At 43.2% G+C, this 27125-nt stretch overlaps 1 protein-coding gene across 1 annotated transcript in view; it reads left to right on the top strand.

Moving 5' to 3' along the window:
• Positions 1–27125, top strand: part of TECTA (tectorin alpha) — a 395812-nt gene that overhangs the window by 346887 nt on the left and 21800 nt on the right. The window contains exons 15-20 of the mRNA XM_069613900.1: positions 1673–1953; positions 3910–4020; positions 8051–8253; positions 24665–24828; positions 24924–25172; positions 25294–25456. Of these exons, the coding sequence (XP_069470001.1) occupies positions 1673–1953; positions 3910–4020; positions 8051–8253; positions 24665–24828; positions 24924–25172; positions 25294–25456 (1171 nt within the window). The remainder of the gene's footprint in view (positions 1–1672; positions 1954–3909; positions 4021–8050; positions 8254–24664; positions 24829–24923; positions 25173–25293; positions 25457–27125) is intronic.

The following is a 27125-nucleotide window of genomic DNA, read 5'->3' as shown; positions in this document are numbered from 1 at the left end:
TCCAACATTGCTCTGGACGCTGCCTGGATCTTTAGGTTGTACACAGGTGCTTTAGGTGGATGTGTGATAATATAATCAAGCCCCGCCACAGCCCCCTTGGTAGAGGCAATATCCCCTGCCACTATATTAGTCATGCATTTTGCCAATGTGCTAATAACTCCCAGGCATATATCCAACGTTTCAGAATCCCTTTCAGACCTATCCACAAGTATAGATCTTTCAGCTCCAAGTAGATGTCAGAGAGTCTGTTCAGGAGCCTTGTGAAGTATAGCTTTTTGTCCATGTGTGCACTCCTTGTTGGCACTTCAAACTGTTCACCTTCCAAAATAAGGCTAGATACATGAGGGTCCAGAGGTGCATAATTCTAGGATCCAGAGTGGGGAATCATGTGAGCCAGACCAGATGGGCATGATGCCATCTGAGTAGCCAAATATGCAATTTTCAGGCTCCGTGCGCGATGGATGGCCCAAAGGTACCTCCATTGTTGCTCCATCCTATTCATCATAGAAGCATTTCGATTTTAGTGAATAATAGCAAAAAAGGCCTGTACAGATATGATAACACCCTCATCAAATGTTGACAATCACGGAGCAGACATGGATGGGAGGTGAGAAATGGTATGCTGCAGCATAATGGGACCTTCTATGCGCTTTCCCCACCTGTTGCCTCACCCTGGCACGGTGCAGTATTTTGTGGTGCATTGCAGCACAGATATCTCGGAAACGGTGTATCCTGGGGCCTTGAAATGTGGATTTTGATGGCCCTTAGATTTTAAGTTTAAGTTTTGTTCCTGGCATCGAGACAGATAACGTCTATGATCACATTGATGTTTTGCACGTTGCAGAAGAAATATCTCAGAAACGGTGCATTTTCGAGCCTTGAAATGTGGTTTTCAAGGTGGGGCCTTGAAGTTCTATCCTCATGTCCTGACGCTTGAAATAAGCTCTGTCAAGTCCTTTCTACGACCACCTTCATGTTTCGCCACTTCCAGGAAACGGTCTCATGTGTGCAGAGGCTGAAATCCAGGGAAAGGGGTGGGGTGTCCACATGCAATGTAGCCAGTGACACCCAGAGGGTCCTAACAGGTAACTGTGCAAAATTTGGTGCAGATTGGTGAAACGGTGTGGAGTTGTATGAGGAACAAAAAACAAACAAACAGATTTTCCATTTTATATATGTATATATTAAGATTTCCCACTGGGCTAATGTTTACATTTTCAAACTTTCAAATCTTCGTATTTTGTTAACAAACAATTTTCTTTGATCATTAAAAGGCATTAGATCGTGTTAGGTGTCTTCAAACGATACACACAGTACATCAAATGGGTCTTACATTTTTTTTCTGAGATTGTAATGTCTTTTGCTGATATGAAGACAATATTGGAACTCACCTAAATTCCTGCAAATGTCTACTAAATCCAAAAGGGGGTGACCCCGATTGGTTTCATAATGAATTTCAGAGAAAGTATGAATTGGCATTTTAGAGAGTATATGAGCCACATTACCATGGGTTTTGGCAATGATATTGACTTCATAATTGTTTAAGCTTGAATGGTAAAAAGACCACATTTCTTGAATGATCCTAATGAATGGATATATGCTAGGCTTGCATTTTTGGTAGCTCACTCATGTTGCATATGTCATTGGGCCCATGTCCTTTTTCCCTTTGCAGCTGCAACGAGTTGCAGTACTCTCAGTACGTGTCCACGTGCGACAACGTGCACATCCAGAAGATGCAGAGCGACGGCTACTGCCTGAAGCTGACCGACATGAAGGGCTTCTTCCAGCCCTGCTATGGCCTCCTGGACCCTCTTCCCTTCTATGAGTCCTGCTTCCTGGATGGATGCTACAACAGCAAGAAGCAACAGCTCTGCGGCTCCCTGGCTGCATACGGAGAAGCCTGCCGCTCCTTTGGGATCCTCAGCACGGAATGGATCGACAAAGAGAATTGCTGTAGGTTTGCCTTCTTCATAGCAACCCAGGGTTCTCTTGATCCAAACTCTGAGCACGTGAAGGCCATTTGGGCCGCAGCAACGACAGATTACAGTTGGTGCTTACGGTAGCTATTCAGTTTAATCGTGATGGAGTGCGCTTTCTTCTGTAGCACAGATCATTGGGCATATCCAATTTGGACATCTGCTTTATTTCACTGCTTTTATCATCTAACACTACTGTAGCCATTCACCCTTGCTCTGGAGACTTGGAGCCATGTGTCTGTGAGTGACTGTGGCCCCTGAGACCTGGCAGCCAAGCAAGGATGCACATTTCATCTCGACTGGATTGTCAGGCATGAAAGAGCTTGAGAAATTCCACCAAATCCTGCTACCTCGGAGACAGAGGGCTGCAACTATTGTCCAATATAAAGGTGGGCGGAAGAGAAGCAGATAGGCCGTGATGGCTATGCGTTTACTGGTGTCAGCTTGGAGAAAGCGGGGTCTCCTTCTGCCCTCCATCCATTGCCCCCCGGGAGCCTCAGTGGTGCCCCTGAGCTCTGGAAAGGAGCTGGACAGGGTCAGGCAGGCCACCAAGCCTGCATGGCTGTGCATGGCTTTCACCTTCCAGAAGTGCTTCCATCAAGTCATTCCGGGTCCTGGGGCGGCATGTCCATAATCATAGTCAAGCACCTCTTGGCCTGATGGTCAGGGCTCAGAGCTGGCCTCTGGGTGAAGCAACTATGCCACTCGGCCATTAAAATCTTTTTTTGTGTCCTTGTTGAAGCCCTGTATTTGAAAGGGGACATTACATCAAAATGCACTGGTGGCTAAGATATTGTGACACCATTGCATTGGTTACCAGTCAATTGGTCGAAAACATTTGGTCGACAGGACAACTGGTCGACACCATTTGGTCGAATGCCAAATGGTCGAATTTGTTTGTTTTTTTTTTACCCTTTTTTTATTTTTTTTGGGGGGGGGCCCCCCCCAACCCCCTTTTTTTTTCTTTTTTTTTTCCCCACACGAAAACCCACAAAACACATATATAAAAAAAAAAAAAAAATTCGACCATTTGGCATTCGACCAAATGGTGTCGACCAAATTGCAGTCGACCAGTTTGCTGTCGACCAATTGACTGGACACCGTCAAGTAGGAACAAAGAATAAGGCTTAGTGTTGCAGTTGGTCTGTGGGGCGACTCCTCTTATATTGATTGTAGTGGTAGAAAAATAAGGCTCAAAGCAAAAATAGGAATGCTAACGGGGACAGGAAAACCCCTTGGTCATACCAGTTATTCAGAAATGGTTGCAGGTCACTGGATTGACGGTAAGCCGCAGGAAACCCGTCAAATATAGGAAAATACAAAAAGGATGCATAAACACCCAAAAAAAGATCCAGGACAGTGCGCCTTATAAGGTTTGGAAAGTATATATTTAATTCAATCATAAGTAAGCCCTTATAGATAACACGTATTTCCCATAGTAGTGATATTCTAAATCAGACGAAGCCGACGCGAGTGATTGTCGTCTGATTTAGAATATCACTACTATGGTATTTGACCCAACAAAATGTTTGCATTTGAATAAGGATATAATGACCCCCGGTTTGGTCTGTCAATATTAGCCCAGATTTGAGAAAGGCCAAAGTGGCCGAAACACGTGTTATCTATAAGGGCTTACTTATGATTGAATTAAATATATACTTTCCAAACCTTATAAGGCACACTGTCCTGGATCTTTTTTGGGTGTTTATGCATCCTTTTTGTATTTTCCCGCAGTGTAAAGTACATTACAAATCTCCAACGTTTGAATAATTCAGAAAGTATGACAGTTTCACGAGGCTGAAATTGATGAAAATGTTGAACAACAGTCCAAGTTTCCTGATATATTAAAGTGCCTATGTTTTGCCGTAGAGCATGTTCTTGACATACGTTTTGTGTAGAAATAAAGTTCTTGTCCTTGTGTTTTCCTCTTTAGCAGGAGTGATTGAAGATCCTTGTGTCGGTGCCGACTGCCCGAACCGCAGCTGCGAACTGGACAACGGAGGGGAACTGTGTGGCTGCATGGAGCCCCCAGCCTATGGAAATGGTACGGCTTGTCACTATGACCTTACACTGTGGGGCTGCGAAAGCGGTCCCAGCACATTTGCCTAAGTTGGAAAATGGAGATACACATTGTCAATTCTATTTCCTACTAAAATAAGGAACACATAGGTATATATATATTCCCATGGGTTTAGTGCTATACTATATAAGGTCTGGCATTTGCATTTAACACAATACATCTTCACTCTATTATTATAATTATTGCTCTCCAGGCCAGGGTGGTTGTGGGATGAGGGACCCATGTGCGGATCCGCCATACTGGAATCTGGTAGGAGAATCGTGGTGGCGTTCTATTCTGGATTTTCGCTGGCATCGTTCACACTGAAATGGGTTTCATCTCTCCGACCATGTACATTTGATTGAATGCAGCGTTCTAGGTTATGGAAGTGCCTGATTTCTGTCAATGCTGTATGTTTTACTCTGAGGCGCGTTTCACGATCCATGCCGGGTTTTGTCCCTCCAATTCACGTGGCGCAGGGTGTTTCCTGCTCCAAACATGGACCCTCGCGTGGTGCAGGGTTTTCCCTGCTCCACACATGGACCCACAGACTCACTTTAGCCTGTACAGCAAGTTTGTCTTCATCTCTTCAGTTGCCCGATGTGTTTATGCCCCTGAGGTTTCTAACTCGTCTATGGGGTCCCTACTGGATATGTGTAGGACGCACGCATGTTCTTGGTTTTCTTTGCTGGCAGTGAGAGAACTGGGGGAGCTGGTGGTGATTTACTGCCTCTATTTATTTATTTATTTATTTATACCACACTGGTAGCCCGTGGGCATCTTAGTGTTGCATCACTGAACGGGTGGCAAAACTTGGTTCCCAGAGTCCCCTAGATTCTTTGCTCGTGATGCCACGAGGCCTTTTTTGTATAGGGTTGAACAATAAATGCATAGGAAGGAATTATTCTGTTGCGGCACAGGATTGGAGTCTGTGTAATAACGCATGGAACAAAAATGAAAAGTGCTCAAAATTATATTTGGAGGATTAAAAAGTATGCAGTCACATCAGGCCAGAGGTTGGAAGGGGGAAACAGATAGCATCTGAAGGTATGGAGTTGGGGTTGGGCTGGGGAACCAGTTACAGTTAAAACATTGTTGGTTTATCTGGGGAATACCGGGGAATCTCGTGAGATTACAGTGCAATGTTGCAAGAAACAATTGGAAAACTGCACCACACGAACCGGAGAGTGATAGGGGGATAATGGGAGAGTGTCAGGGAAGGAGGGGAAAGGCAATTGAGGAGAGTGAGGGGACCAAGAAAAGAAGAGGGGCCCATGGTGAGTGCCTGTGAAGATGGATAAGACTTCTTAATTTTCACCATTTCTTTTGCAGGAATCGTCACACCTCTATTCTACCGCAGGAATCTGAAATTATTTCTGGGAAATTATTGTTGGAATAGGGAGAAGAATAGGCAGTGGCAAAACTCAATTTTACATCTGCAAAGATTGCATTTACTAGGCAGGGGACAATGGGTCTTTTTGAAAAAAATATTGGGCTATCATTTACAGTGGGCACAGTCATAGGCAATGGCTAGTGGGCACTGAATTAGCTATGGTTTAACAAAACCTTTCAAATTATGTGAAAAAGTTCATTTAACAGACAGTTAATGTGATCAGATGTAACTCAACAAAACCCTTGAAATTCAGCGGATGTGGGAAGTAATGGCCATCTTAACATCCCTGTGCATAGCTCATGAGCACAAACAACATATAACAGAATTGATTTACAATGACATATAAAACTCCATCATGAAGGACATCTACAAGGGGAGTTCAGCAGATTCGGGTCGTCGCTCCACACATCTGCTGAATTTCAAGGGTTTTGCTGCTGTACATCTGATCACCTTAACTCTCTCTTAAATAACTGACATAGATATCTATAGATTTACAATCTAGTGGTGATGGTTTTTGAGGATCAAGTGGATGGTGATGTCATTCTAAGTCTGTACGGCTCACTGAAGTGAGGTGATCCTTAAGAGTGATCCTGAAGCATGTCACGGTGCTTCATATCTGGGGAAGGGAGTTCCAGCGATGGGGAGCCAGGAGGGGAAGTGGTGAAAGCCGGATGTAGAATGGGGAATGATGAGCAGTTAGGTTGAGGAGTGCTTAGGAGAGCAGAGCACAAGGGGATGACTATGGGCAATGGATCGGCCTGATCGGGATACTATGCCGAGGATGGGTTTAAAACAAGACAAAAGAATTTGAATAAGTATTTGCCTGGATAACCACCCTCTGTGAAGGCAGACACAAGGATCTTTTTATTTATTTTTTATTTACATTTTTAAAGCGCTCACACAGCCCACGGGCATCAAGGCACTGTTACAGGAATTGTTTGTTTTTTAGTTGCATAATTGTTTTCCTTTTTTTGTCTTAGTTGCGTATTTATAACACGTTTAAACACCCAGAGGTTTCTAAGCGCAGACCCGGGGATCGAACCTGTGTTGCTTTGTGCTGACCTATCCTCCCAGGATAATTTGGGAAGTTGTAGTGGGTATGGGCAGCAAAAAGCTTGTTCAGAGATTGAAAGCAGTAGAGCAGTACTTCCATAAGGAAATTGGAGCATCTATCAAGCCTGGTGAGTGCCAGGGTAAGGGTGAGTGCCATGGCAAAATTAAAGGTGAGATGGGTCAGATATTAAGATGTGCAGGAGGTTAACCCTGATAGCCATAGCATTGGGGGTGAAGAAGTGCTGACAATTCAGGTAGATGTCAGAGAGAACCCCAGATTATGAGGAGGTGTGGAGGACAGAAGTAAGGAGATGGAGGTATGAAGAGTAGGGCAGACATAATGGCACTGTGGCCTCCTTTTGAAGACGACAAATCATTGTTTGTTTTTGTTGGAAAAATAAAAATAACTGAAGTGTCCAACTCACGAATGTGGCACATTGTAGAGCATGCACAGAGAATGAAAATGAGTGCATTACACATTGAAGCCAATGCAACTCACAGCGGGATGCTGAATGCATAGTGTCACATATTGGGTTGTTGCATTGCAGTTGGCTATGAATGGATTCAATGGGTACGTTGGCATACAGCAATGTGGCTCAAAGTGCAAGTGTAGAATCACATTATGACTTCAGTGGTAGGAAGAGTTCTGCTATGAGGCTAGAGCCACAAGAGGAATAATATTCTGAGAACGTGGGTGATTTCTGAGCTGGTGAGCTTCTCCAAAGGCCCGGTGGGCTGGTGTAGATACTGTTGCATGTCAGGCGAGCTTAACTCATGACTGATTCTTCCCCAGTTGCAAGAGCAGTTCAGAGACAGCGGGCTGACAAGAAATGCCCTTATTCTGGAATCCACTCTTAAACACTTGATCCTAATGGGATCAAAAACGTCCTTTGATGTGATGATGGTGGTGGAAGCAAATGTGGTTATGTCTAATCAATGACTTCAGGTATCCTTACTTTGAAGAACCCAGGCACTCAATTATCTTCTCTTAGAAGGAAATGTAACCCAGAATAACAAAAATCCATCACAAGCCTCCCCAGGGTATGGAATTGTGCATTTCACCTAAGTATTTGTAAATTTTGGACCAATTATTGAAGGTCAAAATAGATTATCATCTAAGTGTCACGTTACAACATAAATTTTATTTCATGTCTATTTTTACCTCGTTTGTTTTTTAAACAGGTGCCCTCAATCCTGAATGCAATTTTTTTTTACCACAAACACATGTTTATTTGTTATGCTTCTAAATAAACTAAACCTTAATTTGTTTGGACATTTATATAACATACCTAAAATCTCAGTTGTCTCCCAGTTCTTAAAAACCTGCTGTTAATATTGTACAAATTGCTGTTACTTATTTTTTGGACCCAGCAGGGAGTCTTGGTTGACCTAGCTGCGTTGTGTTCCTTGTGCCAGTAGGTCACACACAGATCTCTTCATTGGACACTGGCCCTACTAAGAGCAATTTTCACCCTTTTTCATGGAGTAAATATTGTTTACAAGAACTGATGAAACATAAGAAAGTGCCTTCAAGTTGCCTTTTTGTAACTTTTCTCTCTTTACTTGTAGACACGCATGACATTATCGATGCAGAGGTGATTTGCAAAGCTGCTCAAATGGAAGTTTCCATCTCAAAGTGCAAGCTTTTCCAGCTGGGCTTTGAGCGAGAAGGTGTGCGCATTAATGACCGCCATTGCCCGGGCATCGAGGGTGAAGACTTTATCTCCTTCCAGATTAACAATACCAAGGGGAATTGCGGGAACATTGTCCAGGTGAGAGATGGCCCACACTGTCTTGTCATACCACCTACACCAATGATCATTTAGAAGATGTCACCGATGGCTCAAGGAATACTCTGACTCTCTGAGACAGTACAGAGGTTTTTATTGAACTTTGAAGTGGGGCCTAGGCTTGTCCATCTCCCGCTCATCTAAAAGCCCCACTCCCTACCTAACCCAGCGGCCCCTCCTCCCCAGGTTACTATATATAGCTGATTCCACCCTAATGTCTAGATTCCGCCTTCACTGGATGGGAAAATCTAAAGGCCAAGGCCTTATCTATCTAGATTCCCTGAGGGAGTTCCTAGACTGTTCCTGCACTACCGTTGCTGTTAGTTGACTAGAATGTGCCTTCCAAGCACTCTGGAGGACTCAGCCTCCTTTTTGTCATGCCCATGTACTGCTATCCTTCCTTCACCCTGCCTGATGTCCTACTCTCACTACTCTCCTGCTCCCAAACCCACCCACCCCTTCACTCCTTCTTCCTCTATGTATTCGGCCAACCTTTGATGTTACTTCTGCCTCCTCTGCTCTTCTGCTCCACATTACCACCCTACCACTCCCCCTCTTCCACACTACTACTCACTTCTCCACACTACTACCCCCTCCATCATACTACTACACCCTCACCCACACTACTACTGCCTGCTCCACCACACTACTACTCCCTCCTCCATACTACTACTCCCTCACCCACACTACTACTGCCTGCTCCACCACACTACTACTCCCTCCTCCATACTACTACTCCCTCACCCACACTACTACTGCCTGCTCCACCACACTACTACTCCCTCCTCCATACTACTACTCCCTCACCCACACTACTACTCCCTCACCCACACTACTACTCCCTCCACCACACTACTACTCCCTCCTGCATGTTGCAACCCCCTCCTCCACACAACTCCCTCCTTCTCACTAGAAATACCAAACTACACCACCACCTATTCAGACATCCTAATTTCACTTCCAAAAGAACTTCACATACACTTCCTACACTTTCTCTCTTAGCCACAGTCATTAGCCTCTCACACACACACACTCACAGCACCGCACCACTTGCACTCACCAAACAAGGCCTCGCCTGCTTCAGAAATCACCTCCACACGCTGCTTCTCCTTCCTTACTCCTGCTGGTCTCTTGGTCTACCAACTCTTCGTCTGGTCTCACCCAAACAATCAACAACCTCTTGCTTCTTGTTGCGCTCTTTATGCTCTGCCTCTTCCTGCCATTGGACCACTTGCCCTGGCCAATCTGGCGCTGTCGTCCCTTCCAATGAAGTGTAACAAGTAGCAGAGATATTAAATAGCTGACTAAGCCTCACAAGTTTTCTCTGTGAGGGCTGCCTCGAAAGGGTGATGGCGGCCCGAGTTGTACAATATCCAAGTCTGTGTTAGGGGGCCATGATCTGGGCTCCCCTAAGGTACGTGCATGCTGTGTGGGGGTCTGCACCCCTTGATTTACTTTCAGGGGGTCTAGGGAGCTTGCAGCTGCTTGAGGGTGTCCACTGATGATGCTGGCAACCGCTGCATGGCCTGTCTTGCAGCTGCATTTGTGTCATAGGTCCTTCCCCACCTTCTCTTTCTCCTTTGTCTGGCTCTCAGCCTGGGGCTGGCGGAAGAAAGGCAACGTGTGATACTGAAGGGTTGCTCTCAGTCAGCCGCTTCCCGGTCTCCGCTGTCATAAGGCGGTTAGCATGTGGTGCTGGAGGGCTGTTCTCCCTCTTCTTGTTGTTGCCCAGTTGCCTAGACTACGTTGGCGCTAGAAAATGTAGAACCTGGTGAGCCTCCTATTTATGATGCATGGATTGAGGAAAAGCGCTATTGTACAGAAATATGCTGACGCAAGCTGGGGGCGGCAACCATCATCCCCTGGGGTAGGACACACTCTGGATTTCTCCCTGATAGGCTGCCCATCGCAGGTTGAGAGGGGGTTCCCCTCCCCTTGTGACGTCTTAGGTTACTGGAGGGCTGACATGTTTGGCACTAATCAGGGCGTCTACTCAGAAAAAAGAAGATCATGGGTAGTTCAAGTCTTCTCAAAACACAGATATGTAAGTTTTAACTTTAAACTATGTAGGCAGCGGTTGTTGAAAGATGAACAAAGGTATAACCAATGCCACAAGAGAGGTTGCGGGTCAGATGACCTGGGGGAACTCTGCAGCCTGCTGTCCATGGTGAATGGAACACAGGCTGGCGGCAAACCTCCATTTAAAGCCTCCATATTCTTTAATTAGTTGTTGGTTTGCTTTCATCTTTATCCTCAAATTGACCCCCAATACACTGACTCCACCGTTATTCAAGGTTAATGTTTGGGACATACTGCGGTGTGGTGGGTGGGGTGACCTGGGCAACATGACACCACCTTACCATGCCCAATGACAAGACTTTACATAAATGTATTAAAATGGCCACATATCAATCTGCCATTTCTTTTGGTTTATAATTTGTTCCGTGACATTGCATTGCATTGCATTCATTTTCAATATTTAAATGTGCTTTTTTCTTTTTTTTATATATTCATTTGTATCTTAAATGTTTTAATACTAAACCAGAACACATACAAGCCGATTCATGGAATAAATGTGCGCCGAAAATCCCGGCGCAGAGGGGCCAATGCGTGCGCTACTTGTGCGCTGGATTCTATGAATTACCCTGATAATGTTTCTTTCTATTAGACATGATGAGTCAAATTCTGAAAGATGTTTTTCCACTTGTGTGTGCACAGTGCATGCTGAAGTGGAGAACGTTCACTCTGTGAGTTGTGGCGATTCATGGGATCATGTCACTTCTCCCCAGAGAGGAGCCCTTCCCCGTGAGACTATGAAGGTGAGCCAGCTAGGCAAAATTCCAGCTAGGGGTGGCGGAAAGCGGGACCTCACAGGGAGAGGCTCTCCTCATATGGACAAGGACTCCCATTCAGTGATGGAACTCCCTAACCCTCTTGCCCTTGAATCTATGAAATCCATGACGTCTGCTGAGAAACAATCTGAAAGCACTCTTTCTCCCTGTAAATATTAATACCACCAAAATCAGGAATACTAAAATGCACATACAGTGTGCTCTTAAGTCATCTTCCAGGAGTACTGTGAAGAAGAAGATTGATGGAGTTATACAAACTGCTTCTGTGTCAAATACAGACGGTAATGGGAAGAGGTGGCCCCAAGGAAGCATGAAGAATACCCAAGGGGCACAAGCAAAGGACTGTGAAACTGCTTTGGGGAGGAATCAGCTGAATAGAATATACTTAAAATAAAGAAAGGACCCAATGAGAAGCAAAGCAGTTGTGAAGCCTGGCAGGCCCAGGAAGTGCAGAACTGGGAGAAAGAAGCTACATCAGCAAAGCGAACCTCCAGGTGGGAGGATACTGACGGCAGACTGCAGGAGTCTTTGGCATGCCGACCAAGAGGAGACCAAACTGGAAGCTGGAAACTGACTGAAGGTGGCGTGACCTCGAGAAGGTGGACCGAGTGCTTCATTAATTGCGCCGATACAGTCTGGCCGGGGACCCCACAGATTCAAAGCACTGCAGTGGGAGCAGAAAGAGAAGCAGAGAGAACGTTCCATAGGAACGCATTGACTCAACACCCCAGGAAGAACTGGCCACTTGGCTCCAACAAAGAAGAGGTAACTGAAGTCACGGGTGACCCGGCAGGGATTTGGGGAAGGGGGCTGGAGCTAAAGAAGTCAATGGGAGTAATCTCCCTCGTTTTAGTAATTGTCTCTGAAGTACCGTATGGTAAGAAGACATTGGAGTGATATCTCCCATCTCAGTAATTGTATCAAGAATATTGAAAAGAAAGAAAGCCTCGGGAATAGTCTCCCTTGTCTCAGTAATTGTATCAAACGTATTGAAAGGAAAGAAAGTTTCAGGAGTAATCTCCCTCTTCACCAAAGTTGCGATAGAATTATCAAGTGTAAAGATTACACCATTAGTGATCTTCGTCGTCTCAGACTAGGAGCAATCTCCCTCAACCATCTATCCTCAAAATAGATAATCGGTCTAGAGAGCACCATAAGAACAATCTACTGTGTCAGAGTATTGGGAGAAATTAAGGACACTACGGGAACAGCTTCCCTGGTTCTCGCTTCCAAGAGGAGGGGTAAGAAAGACAAGAAATAACTGTGTGTTGGAAACAACAGGAGTGCTTGACCTTTTTTTGTTGTTGATTTATTATGTGCTACAGTTCAAAGAACCTTTCACATATCTTTTATATACAAATTACATAGACATATGAACATAATCTAATTATAAAATACATCATAAAATTACATTTAATTAATGAACGGGTCATACTATCAGAACTACTAGAAAGACATTTCCCATTTAGTGTTAGGTAGTAACCTTCTCAAGTTGCCTGTTAATGTTTTGCCACATCTTAAACAGGGCCATGTTCCTGAGACTACTACCAGCCATTAAACAGGTAGCCCACAAGGAATCAGATCTTATTACATCAACATCATGTGTGAATTCCTCCAGATACATCACATAGAAGGGACCCAGAGAATTACACTGGGTCATGATGTGTCTATTTGTTTCTATTTGTTTGTTATTCTTACACAGGCGGCACCATCTGTCCTTCTTTAACATTCCCATTCTAGGCCCATTTACTGCTCGACAGCAAATTTAGGCGCAGCGGGAAAATAAATCTCCTTAATACAGGATGAGGCGCCAACAATAGGTATTTCTGTGGTCACAGATATTCACATTGGACAGACACATAATCTTTATACAATTTTAATCTCGCTAGATGATTAACATGTAATTCCCAGTCCCGGACTCTAAGAGTGCGAGTGGAATCCCTTCTAAAAGTTGCCCAATCATCATCCCAGTTCGGCTTTCAACTAATTTCTTTAAAATTAAATTCTGTTTTACATTACCATGGGGGGCATGTTTCCCATTGTTTTTTTTTATATGGGAGGCTACACTATTTAACAGCAGGGACTCCAGACAAAGTTTAAGAGAAGCCTGAAAAGAAGTGCAAAGTTGATAAAAAAACTTAGCAGCAACTATTCAAAGTTAGCCAAAGGCTGAGAAAACTGAATCAGGAGAACAGAGTCATTCTCTTGCTAACATGTTGAATCCGAAACAAAGGCAAACATCTTACTAAACAGCATCTTGGAGGCTGAGCAAGTCAACCAGTAGGAGAGAGCAGCTGTTGCACTGTGGGACCAGGAGAAGGGAGTCATTATCCTGGTATTCTATACAAGTGCAGAACTTGAACTATTAACAGAGCCTAATAGAAGTGCGCCCCCTAGGGCTGATCCCATTGCACCAGGAGAAGGGAGACATTCTCCTGGAGCTGTTTATGCTAGTGGTAGGGATAGAGTAGATTAGTTTGGACAGATGACAGACACCCACGTTCTTCTTTAGCAGGTAGGAAAAACCCTTTAAAGGATGATTGTTTTTCATTATTATTTAAATAAAGATTTTTGTAAACATGCCACCCCTTTGTCTGACTCCTTACTGCAGGACATCACAGAGTGCAACGAATTATAAAAGGGAATCTGTGCATGCACATTGCTGTGAGTACACAGATTCATTGTTTTGAAGTGGTGCTTTCACAAAATGCATGTAGGTGGCAGTTTGGGAGAGGAACCTCCACAGCTATAAGAGAACCCATGATTCACAGAGGGATGTGCTTCAGTCTGTGTTCTCACACTCATTTGTATGTTCCTGAGCTCACTCATTAAAAAACACATGTAGGACAATGCGCTACGCAGTCATGGGTCTTTTGTGCCCAAAATAAAAACACTCTTGTCACGAACATTTCTTTATATTTCATAAGTTTCAATTTCACAAACGTAATAAAAATCTAAAAATGCTATAAGCATTGATGATCTCGTTAAGACCTGTCACTCGAATTGCACTCAGTTACCCCTAAGTGGGCAGAAAGTTGATCAAAGACTCCCACAAATGTGGTTTCAGTAAGCTAATACATACTTGGGTATTGGAAACGGAACCAGTGCTTAGGTAGGCATGAAGGGATTGTCTGCTGGTCACTTGCGGCCACAGCCATCACTGACTCCACCTCCCATATTTTTGTCATTGGTTGCACTCTGGACTGGATACTCACTCTGAATACCCAAATAACCATTGATTCATTAGTGCCCCTCATCTGGACTGACCATCATAGCATACATTTCTCCATCACGAGTAAGGAGACAACACCGCCAGTAACTAAAATAATGGGCACCTATACCACAAGGAACACTTGGAAATTAACAGCTGAAAATCTAGCCCCCATTCTAACCGAGAGACTGTCAGCTAACATGGTCACAAGCAACAATCCCAGCATCCTGCAAGAGGCCTACCATAAGAGCCTCTCAGTCACCATCGATTCAGCAGCCCAGTTAACAACTAAAACAAGACGTGCAGATAAGCGGAAGAGCTTTTGGTTCAATGAGGAAATAGTTGCCCTACGACGCACTAAAAGAGCGCTCAAACACCTTCACAAAAAATCACCCACAGCGAAGTCAGCTGACGCTTATAAAACTGCCAATAACAACTACCAAACCGCTATTATCACCCACAAAGCTAATGCATACAATACCTGTATCAACAACGCCACGTCAAATTCTTTTCCATTCTCAAAGAATTAGAAAACCCCACCCCGGCCACCACCCCTATAAATGCCAGTAAGGAATGGTGTACTACCATACAAAATGCGTTAGCTTCCAAAATCGAGCTACTCAAAAAGAAAATCCTCAGTAAAAGAAAAGTCTAAGCTGAAAAAAATGAAACTACTGTCAATCTCAAAAAATCCAATGATATAGTAGATCTCAAATTCCAATTCACCACAGGGACCCAAGATACAGTGACAGGCACCATAGCAAAACTGAAAGCTTCTAATTGCAAAGGTACTAACTTCCCTGCCCACTTAGTTAAACTCTGTGTTCCACTCCTCATCCCTACCATCACAAAATTTGTTAATGCATCCTTCAACTCTAACTCAGTCCCGGCAAGCATAAAAGAAGCCTGGGTAACCTCTTTGCTAAAAAAACATCATGGGATGCCTCAATACTCACTAATTACCGACCAATAACCACAGTACCATTTCTAATCAAGATCATTGACAAAACTGCTTATAATCAAATCCAAGCCCATCTCGAACAAATTCATCTCTTAGGTGCTAGACAATCCGGTTTTAGACCAAACCATAGCACAGAAACAGCCCTTCTCGATCTAAAAAATCAGATAGACTCCATTAGGGATGCAGGCAAACTCAGAATTCTTTTATTGTTAGATCTCTCTGCAGCCTTCGACTTAGTAGACCATGATAAACTATGTGACATGCTTGAAAATGATTTCAGCTTCTCTAAGGATGCCACCCTGTGGGTGAAATCTTTCGTAGCTGAACGCACATCCAGAGTTAGCATTGGTATACAGGCTGCAGACTCCATACCAGTCCCCATTGTGGTACCCCAAGGCTCCTGCCTCTCGCCTACCTTGTATAACGCTTCCTCTAATGGTTCTTTTCTCAGCTCTGGATAATATGGCTATCATCTACACCAACTTCACAGATGACACCCAGATCCTCATTCCAATCACAGGAGACTATGATCTAGACACCCTGATCATTAACAATATCTATGCGATAATCCAAAATTGGATGGCACTGAATAGCCTTTGCCTCAATGATGAGAAAACGGAGATCCTCATCATAGGCTCCCTAACTAAAATCAGCTCTCTCCACACCAACTACTCAACTATCAACATCGACGGTACCCAAATCCCAGAATCTAAACAAGTAAAAACTCTAGGAGTTTACCTAGACACTAACTTAATAATGGCAAGGCATATTAGCGCCCTCTCATCCTCTACTTCCTACACATCTAAATTAATTGCCCTGAGTCACCAATACCTCACACCTCCAAACTGCGTCACCCTAGCCAGAGCGCTAATACTGTCAAAGTTGGACCATTGTAACGTTACCCTACTAGGTACCTCCCAGTCCAACCTGGGGAAACTCCAACTCAAAATAAAGCATTACGAGCTGCTGTAGGAATTAAAAAATGTGACCATATCTCCACCACTATAAGAGAGACCCACTGGCTGCCCATCAAAGCCAGAATTATCTTTAAAATGTTGTGTATCACCCACGAATGTCTTGCAAATAAAGCCCCTATCTAAACAAAACTCCATTAGGAAAAAAGAACCCAAGAAATTACTCAGATCTAACAACAAATCGCTCTTGGTGATCCCCCGATTCAAAACTTCAAGAGCAGGAGGCAGCAGTTTCGTGGTCATGGACCTGAAACTCTGGAATGAGCTCCCACTCATCTCAAAAAGTGAAGACTCCTTCTCTCGTTTTAAAAAGGACCTAAAAACTTGTGTCTTCAACCGATACTGAATAAAACCAAACAACCATGCCAAAACACGCTGCATGCATAAATGTGATTAAATAACTGCTTCTAATTGTACTCTTTAACTATGCCTGTGACTATGTTCATTATTACTGTCTAAACTTAACTACAAGCTGTCTGTAACAACGCTGTGATACTTGAGGGTCCGGGCATTTAACAAATACATACAATAAAATAAAATAATTGCTAGTTTTTGGAAATGATGTTGAATTAAATATAATTCGGTTGAAATCTCAACATAGGAGTATTGTTTCAAATGTGTTGTTGCATTTTGTGATAGGTGTTTTAGATAGGTGAACAACTGTTCACTGGACAGACCATGTGAATGGAAATGTGTTATTAATACTGTAAACTTTGTATCTGGTTCAACAATCAATGAATGTTTATGAATATTGATTTTTCTTTTGATATTTTGATATTTATTTTGTCTATCGCTTCGATTGTAATTTGATTGGTTGCACTGGTGTGTCATCACAACATGTTAAATTCTCCAACTTTTATGCACCTGATATTTGTGTTCATAGCCCCTGAATGTTGTAATTTTGGTGATTTATACTCAGTTATATGCCAATTTGTAAAATATTTTATCATACGTGTGCTTTGTGTTACTTTATTATCACATCAACCTGGAAAAAGAGGTCGAAACACGTGTCGGCTGGTTTTCCTGGATGAAACTTAGTATACTTAACACGTTGACTGTCTAGTGCAGTGTGGTTTTGCTATGGTTGAATTATCCAGTTTTTAGGACACTGGGGGCTCAGAGTCCTTAATTCACGACCACCCGCATCAGACACAGTGCACCCAATTGTCATATACGCAATTACTTCAACACTATTGACGTGGGCAGCTGGTACTAGCTTCAATTGCCCCAAGCATTTCCCCCTAACATGATATTAACCCTTTAGAGCATCTCACTAAGTTCAGTATTGGTTTTAAAAACCGTGATATTTCAATCATGTGCAATTCTATTCATCTCAGAAATTGAACCTGCTTAATAGTCGCTTATGGTGCAATCAGTCTACAAGCAAATATTTAAAGCAATGTTTAGTGTTGCTTACCAATGTTTTAAAAAAACAACCGAACCTGTTTTAGTTTGGACACAGGAAAAATAGAATCGCTTGCCCCCTGTCTTTGTAACAGAAATGGCTTAAACATATTGTGCAGAACTTTGGTGCTGCATTGGCTTAAAGTGACATACCAAAAACATGTTCTGGAACTCGGATCTAGGCCTTCATCTGATGGCCTCTAGTAAGCTGCTTCTGACTTTTTCACAAACTATTGGCTTTGTGCTTTCTTTCTGCCATTCATTTTTTTCCCGATCAAAAGTTGTTATTTCACAATAGCAAATAATAACAAAATATGGCATTAATCTTTAAATCATATTCCTTGTCAACCAAAGTCAAAACATCTGAATCAGTTCATCATAAACTACCACTAAACAATCTATATAAGAAAGGAATAGAGGTGCAAAAAGGGGGAAAAGAAGAGGAAAATGAAGAAAGGAAAAGAAAGAGAACAACAAAGCCAAAGACTGCAAATTACAAAAGCAACAATCCATGCAACAGACACACGATTATATCACAAAAACATTGTATAAAACCATAAGTAATGACACATAACAGTAATATACAAAGCCAGGGATACATCAATCCCAAATGAAAGTTCAAGTTCATCCATAGACATCAAGAGAACAGCTCCAAATGTCCCAAAACTTCTCAATTTCATCCTTATACTTGTAAATGGCTTTTTCATACATTGAGACAGTAAGAAGCTCCTCCATCCATTCATCAATATTAAAAGAAAGGCTTCATTCACTTTTTTCCCTTTCCCCCCAGAATCTCCTCTAAAGTATATGCCCATTATCTCTGTGTCTTATCTCAATTACTGTGTGCTGACTGCACTGCTAAAGGCTCACCTGTTTTAGGCAATCGTGTCCGGTGTGTTTGGAAACTCTGTGATTATGCAGGATTCAAAATGGACATTATTTTCTGTAGCACACAGCAGTCCAACAGACAACCCTTTAATGCCTGCCTGGGTCTTATACCTAAATGAACTGCACGATGTGCACTGTACAGTATTTCATCATGCACACTGTGGAGCTTGCTGAGGCTTTTTCTGTCTGTTCTTGATCTGAGGCCTGGCTTATGCCCTGCACTGGTTTGAAAGTTTCCCCCAGCTTCTGTTTTGTCTGTTGAACTACACTTGCATGGCTTCAGACTGAGAGCCGAAAGCGTTTCAAATGAACAACGTGTGTTCTTGCTGCATTCTGTTTTTATAAAAGGGGCCCGTTTCATTCACAATGTATTCTATCCTCATTTAACAATTATAATCCAATATGTATTCACAGGTTATTCAGTTAATATGCTTTAAGTGCTACTTTTGTGTTGGTATGTTCCTGTCCTACTGACTGCTTGCAGTGAGTATTTAACTAGAACGTGCATCTAAGCACTTCTAGGCTGTAAGTGTTGCTGTACTAATCCTGTTATTTCTATGTGCCTTGCTAGACATCTTTGACTTGCATATAAGCTCACATATATGCAGTTCTCTTACTACTAAATGCCACCCAGGTGTCATGTGCAATTTTGGCAGTTTCAATGGTCCCATGTGTTAATATTGCCGCAAAAATATTCCCATACAAGAATGGCACAGTTTTCGTGTGGTGATATTACCCCATGGAACCTACGGGGGACACCCCTGCAACTCCCATATTTTTTTAAAGGGAGCGGGTGACATCCCCGCTCCCGTTTAACCCTAATATTAACCCCATCAATAATATCGCATATGCCGTTTTCCGACGACTATATATATGCAATATTAATGGTGGGGATAATATTACCTGATACCATTTTAATTAGGTGTTTGGGGGGAGCTTAACACTGCTTTCAAAATGTACACACGGTTTTTAGGCACACACAAGCAACTTTTCATGCACAATACCGGAAAAGGGAATCCCATAGCTCTAGTCAGCACAGGAGAGGCAGGCACGACCACCTGCTGTTAAATCCTCATTTTCTAAAAAGCAAACTAGTGACAAGGCAAAGGGATTTAGACTGACTTTCCTTGTGTTTCTTTATTTCTTTATAGTTTGCTAGGCAGACTTTCCTCGTGTTTTTTTATTGGTTGCTAGGCAGACTTTCATTGTGTTTCTTTATTGATTGCTAGGTAGAATTTCGTTGTGTTTCTTTATTGGTTGCTAGGCAGACTTTCCTTGTGTTTCTTTATTGGTTGCTAGGTAGACTTTCCTTGTGTTTCTTTATTGGTTGCTAGGCAGACTTTCCTTGTGTTTCTTTGTTTGCTAGGCAGACTTTCATTGTGTTTCTTTATTGGTTGCTAGGCAGACTTTCCTTGTGTTTCTTTGTTTGCTAGGCAGACTTTCATTGTGTTTCTTTATTGGTTGCTAGGCAGACTTTCCTTGTGTTTCTTTATTGTTTGCTAGGCAGACTTTCCTTGTGTTTTTTTGTTTGCTAGGCAGACTTTCCTTGTGTTTCTTTGTTTGTTAGGCAGACTTTCCTTGTGTTTCTTTTTTGGTTGCTAGGCAGACTTTCCTGTGTTTCTTTATTGTTTGCTAGACAGAATTTCCTTGTGTTTCTTTGTTTGCTAGGCAGACTTTCCTTGTGTTTCTTTGTTTGCTAGGCAGACTTGACTTGTGTTTCTTTGTTTGCTAGGCAGACTTTTCTTGTGTTTCTTTGTTTGCTAGGCAGACTTTCATTGTGTTTTTTTATTGGTTGCTAGTGAGAGTTGTATTGCTATGGATTCATTTAAGAAATAATGGTCGATGGTCACTACAACCAAATGCTACATGTGTTTGTGCAAACCATGGCACTGGATGGCCCAAAACTTGGCCACAAAGGGTTAAAGCTCTACAGTGAGTTTAAGCGTCATTTGAAATGTATTAACATAGAGCCATCAGAGTAGAAACATTACAACCTAGCAGCCACTTTCAAGCACTTTTTTTTTTCAACAACACTTTATTGATTTCCATATAAACAGTAGTAGTAAAAGCATCCATGCTTCACAATCAGCATAAAGAATGAAATTTACAAAGAGACCAGAGCATTATAAAGACTACAGATCAAACAGAAAACCAACTGTAGTGAAACATATCCAGCACTTTGAGCAGCACATCATAAGAAAGTACAATATAAAGTAATCCAAACAAAGGATTCCACAAATAATTCAGAATGTTGAGGGTACGGTGATTATAGCACAGAATATATACCATACCAAATGATTACCGAACACCATTCATTTTTAGTTTTGGCTATGAGGTAATGCTGAAGCACCACCTTTGAGCCAAAGCCATTGTAGTGGAGTACATTTGGCGAGAGATGACATGTGAGGAGGGACACAAAGCTTATTGCCGTTGTTTGGCATTTATTCATCCATTGGCTGCCCATGGCCATACTCATCCCTATGGCCATTCCCACACACTTCATGCCCTTAAGCTCCTAAAACACACCATGCTGGGATCTGTTTGAGCTAGCTTTATCAATCAGTAACACCAGTAATAAAAGCATATGGGCCTGATTCACAGAATGTTTCCCCACGGAACTGCACCATTATGAACTGCTTCTGTGAATCAGACCCGTACAGCTTTTACTCCTTCCGTTAATGTTACATCCCACTTTCGTTCATTTATATGATGGAGAGGAGGGTTGTAACGTAACTTGCGTTTCCGCTGCCTCCCTTCCATTACACCAAACAAATGTCCCAGCATTTGCACCGGCATGCTTTTCCATGCCAACGCAAATGCTGGGGATCCCTATGAAGCCCGCCGGCTTTATGCTCCACCATAGGGATCCATTGGTAACGCACATAGCGTTTACTCATTATGCGCATGGGAGTACAAAAGTGCAGGGCAAAAGGCAGTGTGTACGTCACCTTTTGCCCTGCAACTTTGCACTCTACCCTGCAAATGATAAAAATTTGGCAGAGGGGACCTCTGTACGCCAAAGTGCATGTGTTCAGATCCCCGCCGGCAAATTACATAGAGACTAGAAAATGAGTTCCTCGGTGTTATTTCTTAGCTGTATGCTGAGAGTTAATGACTTAATTGCAGCTGCAAATGTGCTACTGTGTAATAAATATTTGTCATCCAAGTGTACCTTCAGCCATGTGATTTATATCTGCTCCTTGCACTTAAATTCGGTTAAAAATAAGGCAATAATTCTGCCTTGTGTATAGTAGTAGGCATCTGCTATTTGCTAGGGACTCCTATCACATGCCCTGGTAATCACACTATTTTCCAGCTGTTGCCATCTTATCGTCAAGTAGCACCATTATGGCAGTGCCTGGCAAAAGCCTACCCCATGCCTACACAAAAGCCGAAACTGTTGGCTTTGTGAACCGTTGTTAATCAAGTTCACCATCTCAGCTAAAAATAACACTATGCCAGTGTTACTGGGAACTTCATTGGGCTTATTGAGGAGAGAAGTGGTGTTACCATACATATTATTTTGGAGAGAAAGATGCGATCCTGCTACTTCATTGTTTACCTTATGATTGCTAAATGGACGCTGCCGGAAAAGTTGTTTGGGGGGGTAGGGATGTTTTCCCTATGTTTTGGGTTTGTGCTAAGTAGTACATTTTGGACATTATTTTTTAATTGTCTAATGTTAAGACTGTATTACATTATTTAGTTGAATAGTATTACAACATCTGCATTCTCGGAGGCAGATGTTATCTTGGCCACCCGCAGTTTGAAGTCCATCTCCCCAGCGATCCTATTCCTCTTGGATCTTTGAAAGAGATTATTCCCTCTATTGTTGCCTTAACGTCGTTAGCAGTGAACTTTTCTCTTGTGCACGTCCATATACATTCTGTTCTTAAACACGCGTTGGTGATTCTGCTTTTAAAAAAAACGAATCTGGACCCTCTTCTTCTTTCTAATTTCCATCCCATTTCACTCCTGTCTTTTCCTATGAAGCTGGTTGAATCTTTGTTTACCCCTCTTCTCTGCTCTTTTCTCGAGGGCTTTCACTGTTTAGATCCTTTCCAGGCCGGTTTCAGACCAGGATGGGGCACTGAATTCATCCTGATCTCTGTTCTTGATGATCTGGCTAAGATTGTTGATCGGTGGGAGTAGGGGGATTGGTGCCCTGATCCTCTAGGATGTCTTGGCGGCTTTTGACACCGTTGACCATTCGATCTTGGTCTAGAGGCTAGCCGCAGTGGGGATCTCGGGCCAGGTTCTGAAATGGTTCTCTTCTTTTCTTGCTGATCATTGCAGTCCCTCTTCCTTTCCCCTTTCATCTCTGCCCCTTATCCTCTGGTGTCCCTCAGGGATCTGCTCTTTCTCCCCTTCTTTTTAATATTCATATTCTGCCTTTGACCTCCTTGATACACTCCCTTGGGTTTTGGTGTTATTCTTGTGCAGACGACACCCAGATTCTGATGTGCCTTGATTTGGCGCAGCCATTGACAGCGGAGTGCTGTCGAGGCTGGCTTTTGGGAATCTCGGTCGGAATGGGTGCCAACTGGCTACGGCTCAATGACGACAAGACCGAGGTCCTGGTCGTCGGGGGTCCACCTGAGACTTCTCTCTGGTCAGCCAATTTTTGGCTGCACAAGCTGGGCCATGTGCCAGAGCCAGTGGATGTAGTAAAAAATCTGGGGGTGAAGTTCTCGGCCTCCTCTCCCTGTTCCCTCAAATAAGCTCTGTCTGTCAAGGGGTTTACTTTAAGCTTCACACTCTTAGTAAAGTTCTCCACTTTCTTCCCGTGAGACTTTACCCACTGGTGGTCTCGTCTCTGGTTGCTGGCTCACTGGATGATTGCAATACGTTATACCTGGACCAGCCAGCCTATCTGCTGCAGATTCTCTAGAACTCTGCGGCATGGCTTGCCACGGGTGCCTCTTGGTCCATCTTTGTTTCAGGTGTACTTAAATCGCTGCATTGGCTCCTGGAGGCCTGCCGGATTAAGTTCAAGGCCTTGTGCATTGTGCACTGTGCTTTTCATGGTATTGTCCCCGAGTACCTGCAGGAGAACCTTTGCCAGTACGTGCCGGCTCTCACCTTAAGGTTGGCAAATAGAGCTTGCATTATGGTTCAACGTGTTAGATGGGACCGTGTGGGGGGTTGCTCCTTTTCTGTTGCGGCTGCACAGTTGTGGAACTCTATGCCCATGCCTCTCCATTTTACTGAGTATCATCTCAGCTTTAGGCATGCTGTGAAAACATGTTTTTTGCAGCCTAATTTCTGATTTTGGTTTTGGCTTTCTTTGTCTGTCTCAGTATAGTTTTGCCTTAGCGTCATGATGCTCCTTGGGGTGAGAGTTTGCGCTTTATAAATGTTTTAACATAACATAACATAACATAACATAACATAACATAACATAACATTAAAAAAACAGTTGTTTGGACAGCATTTTTTAGTGCAGTGAAACAAAGGACCTTGTCAAAGCCTAAAACCTGAGAGATCGAGGCCAAGGTACTGATGCACACATGTATCCAGATAAAACTCTTTTGGGCTCATTGCGAGTTTGGCCGAAATTCGGTGATCATTCTGCCAAATTAACACCAAAATCATTTACCATTACCGCCACTTGGTCCTACGGGTTTATCATAGGATTACAAGTGACACTAGGACTGTGTAATTCCCCATTTCTGAAGTCCTTAAGACACCATGGAGATTTTTGGCAGATTTACTGCCGCCAAAATTATTGCACGGTAAAGTAGAGGATTTACATCCAGCAACAAGCTGGAGGTGAATCTGCCACTTTTCCTCCGAATATCAGCGGATTTACAATTTGGGGGTGTGAGAATTCCGTTACCACCAAAAAAGTAGCAGTAATGGAACAACCCCCATTTTGTTTGCACTGCCAGCCTTGTAATGATGTCCTTCAACTTTGCAGCAAGGGCATTCAAGCCACACCTGAAAGAAGGCATGATTTAGCTCAAGGCATAATGCTGGTGGAAGCATTGTTTTTCTAAATAATACACAAACGAGGAAAGTATCAAATAATGCCACCTCATGGCTTGATAGTACATTGGCAGGCTTCTTTGTATTGATATTTTTGTCTTAATTGAATCCACAGTCCAACGGCACTCACATCATGTATAAGAACACGGTGTGGATTGAGAGTGCAAACAACACTGGGAACATAATTACCAGAGACCGAACCATCAATGTGGAGTTCTCCTGCGCGTATGAGCTGGACATCAAGATTTCTTTGGATTCAGTTGTCCGGCCCATGCTCAGGTCAGTTGGACATCACATTTCTTCTGTTTCTTTCATATATTCTCCTGTCAGAAACTCACTATGCTTCATTCTCTGCTCCCCCTCCCCCACCTTAGTGTTATCAACTTGACGGTCCCAACACAAGGTGGTAGCTTTACCACAAAAATGGCACTTTACAAGAATTCGTCTTACAAGCACCCCTACAGGCAGGGAGAGGTGGTGCTCACCACCCGGGATGTCCTATTCGTAGGGGTGTTTGTGGTTGGAGCAGATTCCACGCACCTGATCCTGACGCTCAACAAGTGCTACGCGACTCCATCCCGCGACAGCAACGACAAGCTTCGATACTTTATCATCGAAGGAGGGTGAGCATTGGCGTGTTCGTTGATTGCTTTTCAAGGAGCCTCCAGAACGGGGATGGAGTTGCTCCTTCAAATGTTTCTTTTGTAAACAGCTGAGACTGTGTTTCTCTTCCTTTGATGGCAGATGTCCAAATAATAAAGACAACACCATTGGGATTGAGGAAAATGGCATCTCCTTGACGTGCCGCTTCCATGTCACCGTGTTCAAATTTATTGGCGACTACGATGAGGTTCACCTGCACTGTGCCGTGTCACTTTGCGATTCTGAGCACAATTCATGCAAAATAGTAAGTACTTTTGTTGCCCCATGTCAGCATTTGTAACTGGGGTGCTAGAGTATCACAGGGATGGAGGGTATTAAGTTGCAAATAATACTTTTTTTCCAGTGGGCTTTGAGGAAGAGGATAATGGTCCTTGTGTGTGTCACAGTTACTAGAGAAACTTAAACAATTATTAGGCTCTATCAGACATTTCAGTGCAGTTGCCAAAATGGGAGCCGAGTCTGTGAAAAGCATGTGCAAGGGTTGTGAAGAAGCATCTCGCCATTGTGTAGAAGATAAACCCAGGTCTCCATGGGGCCCCTTTCATGTCCAGATCTGGGTGGAAAACTCTGCGTAGGATTTGAAATAGGGGAGCTTGCTTGTTCTCATATATATATATCATTTTGAGAAAATCTCTCATTTGAGAAAATAGTCCGGGGGAAATATTACAGACATTTTTCATTGGTGCACGGGCAATTGGCAACAGGGCACACATTAACATATTCGTTCGGTGCATTTTTCAACCACTGCAAAGGACTCAGACTAGGACATACGCAGTCCTGGTGCAAAAATGCATTTAAAGAATATGTTTTTAGAAATAGCGCAATTTGCCCTTGTGCAATTGTACTTGCACCAGTATAACGTTTCGGTCATAACGCCCCAAATGTTAATCTTGTGTAACCAAGTTCCTCCCAAAAATAAGGTAATATAGACATCGTCAGACTTTTAGTTAATGACATTTTTCAGAAGAACATTTTATTATGGACAGGATGTTTATAATACAGTTATCTTCTAGTTGGACGTTCAGCCATAGACTATGTTAATTTTGAGTACAAACCTTTAGTTCACAAGACAAGTGCACCGATTTGTCAACATTCAAGAAGAGGCAGCCTCGTTCTGGAATCGCACACGCTTTCAGTTGCATTACCTGACCACAGAATAGCCTATATGATTTCACAGATAAGTTAGTACCCGGTTCAACATCCAAATCCCTGTGCACTATGCACCAATGAGATCCGCTAGCTGGTATATCGGTAACCAATGCTAATGAGAACTGGTATTTGAACTGGCTGAGGCATTCTGGGTAACCGGTTGCCGGGTATGAGGAGTAAGGAGGCAAAGTAAGAAGTAACATCTATTTCATATTAGTACCCGGCGCAGCGAATCCCTGGGATACACTTCATGTGGATTGGCTCGTTTCCGAGCCATACCACAGTATAATCCTGTGGATGCACTTACGTGCATTGCGCGCCGGGTACGCTATTGTTAAAAGATTCCTCCCATTCATTACTACGGAGCAACTTGGCGCAAAATGGCACCCTGTTGCTCCATACTAATGAAGCAGTATGCGCGTTCTAATGTTTCTAGAATTAACGCGTACTGCTACGACAGCCTTTTCAAATGGAAAAAGAAATGCTGCTTGAAAAGGTTTCACGACGACATTAGTACACCAGGGCTACAAAGCCCAGAATACTAAGGACAATAACCGCCTCTCCCGCGGCCATTACCGGCAAAAGTTAATGCCCCCAGGGCCCCTGTAACTTTGGGCCCCATGTGCATTACCTTGGTGGTAATGGCCCACCGGCTCGGCGGTTATTGCTATAATACGGCCTGCACAGTCTGAAGGGGAAAGAAAGCATATTCTAGCAGATCAGAAGCCACGAGCACCCACAGTCAGGATTCTGTCGACTGGGAA

Source organism: Ambystoma mexicanum, chromosome 9 (assembly GCF_040938575.1).
Source record: "Ambystoma mexicanum isolate Mex_15411 chromosome 9, UKY_AmexF1_1, whole genome shotgun sequence".
NCBI classification, from domain to species: Eukaryota; Metazoa; Chordata; class Amphibia; order Caudata; family Ambystomatidae; genus Ambystoma; species Ambystoma mexicanum.
Note: the sequence above shows the minus strand (reverse complement) of the source record. Positions and strands in the feature narration are given on the sequence as shown.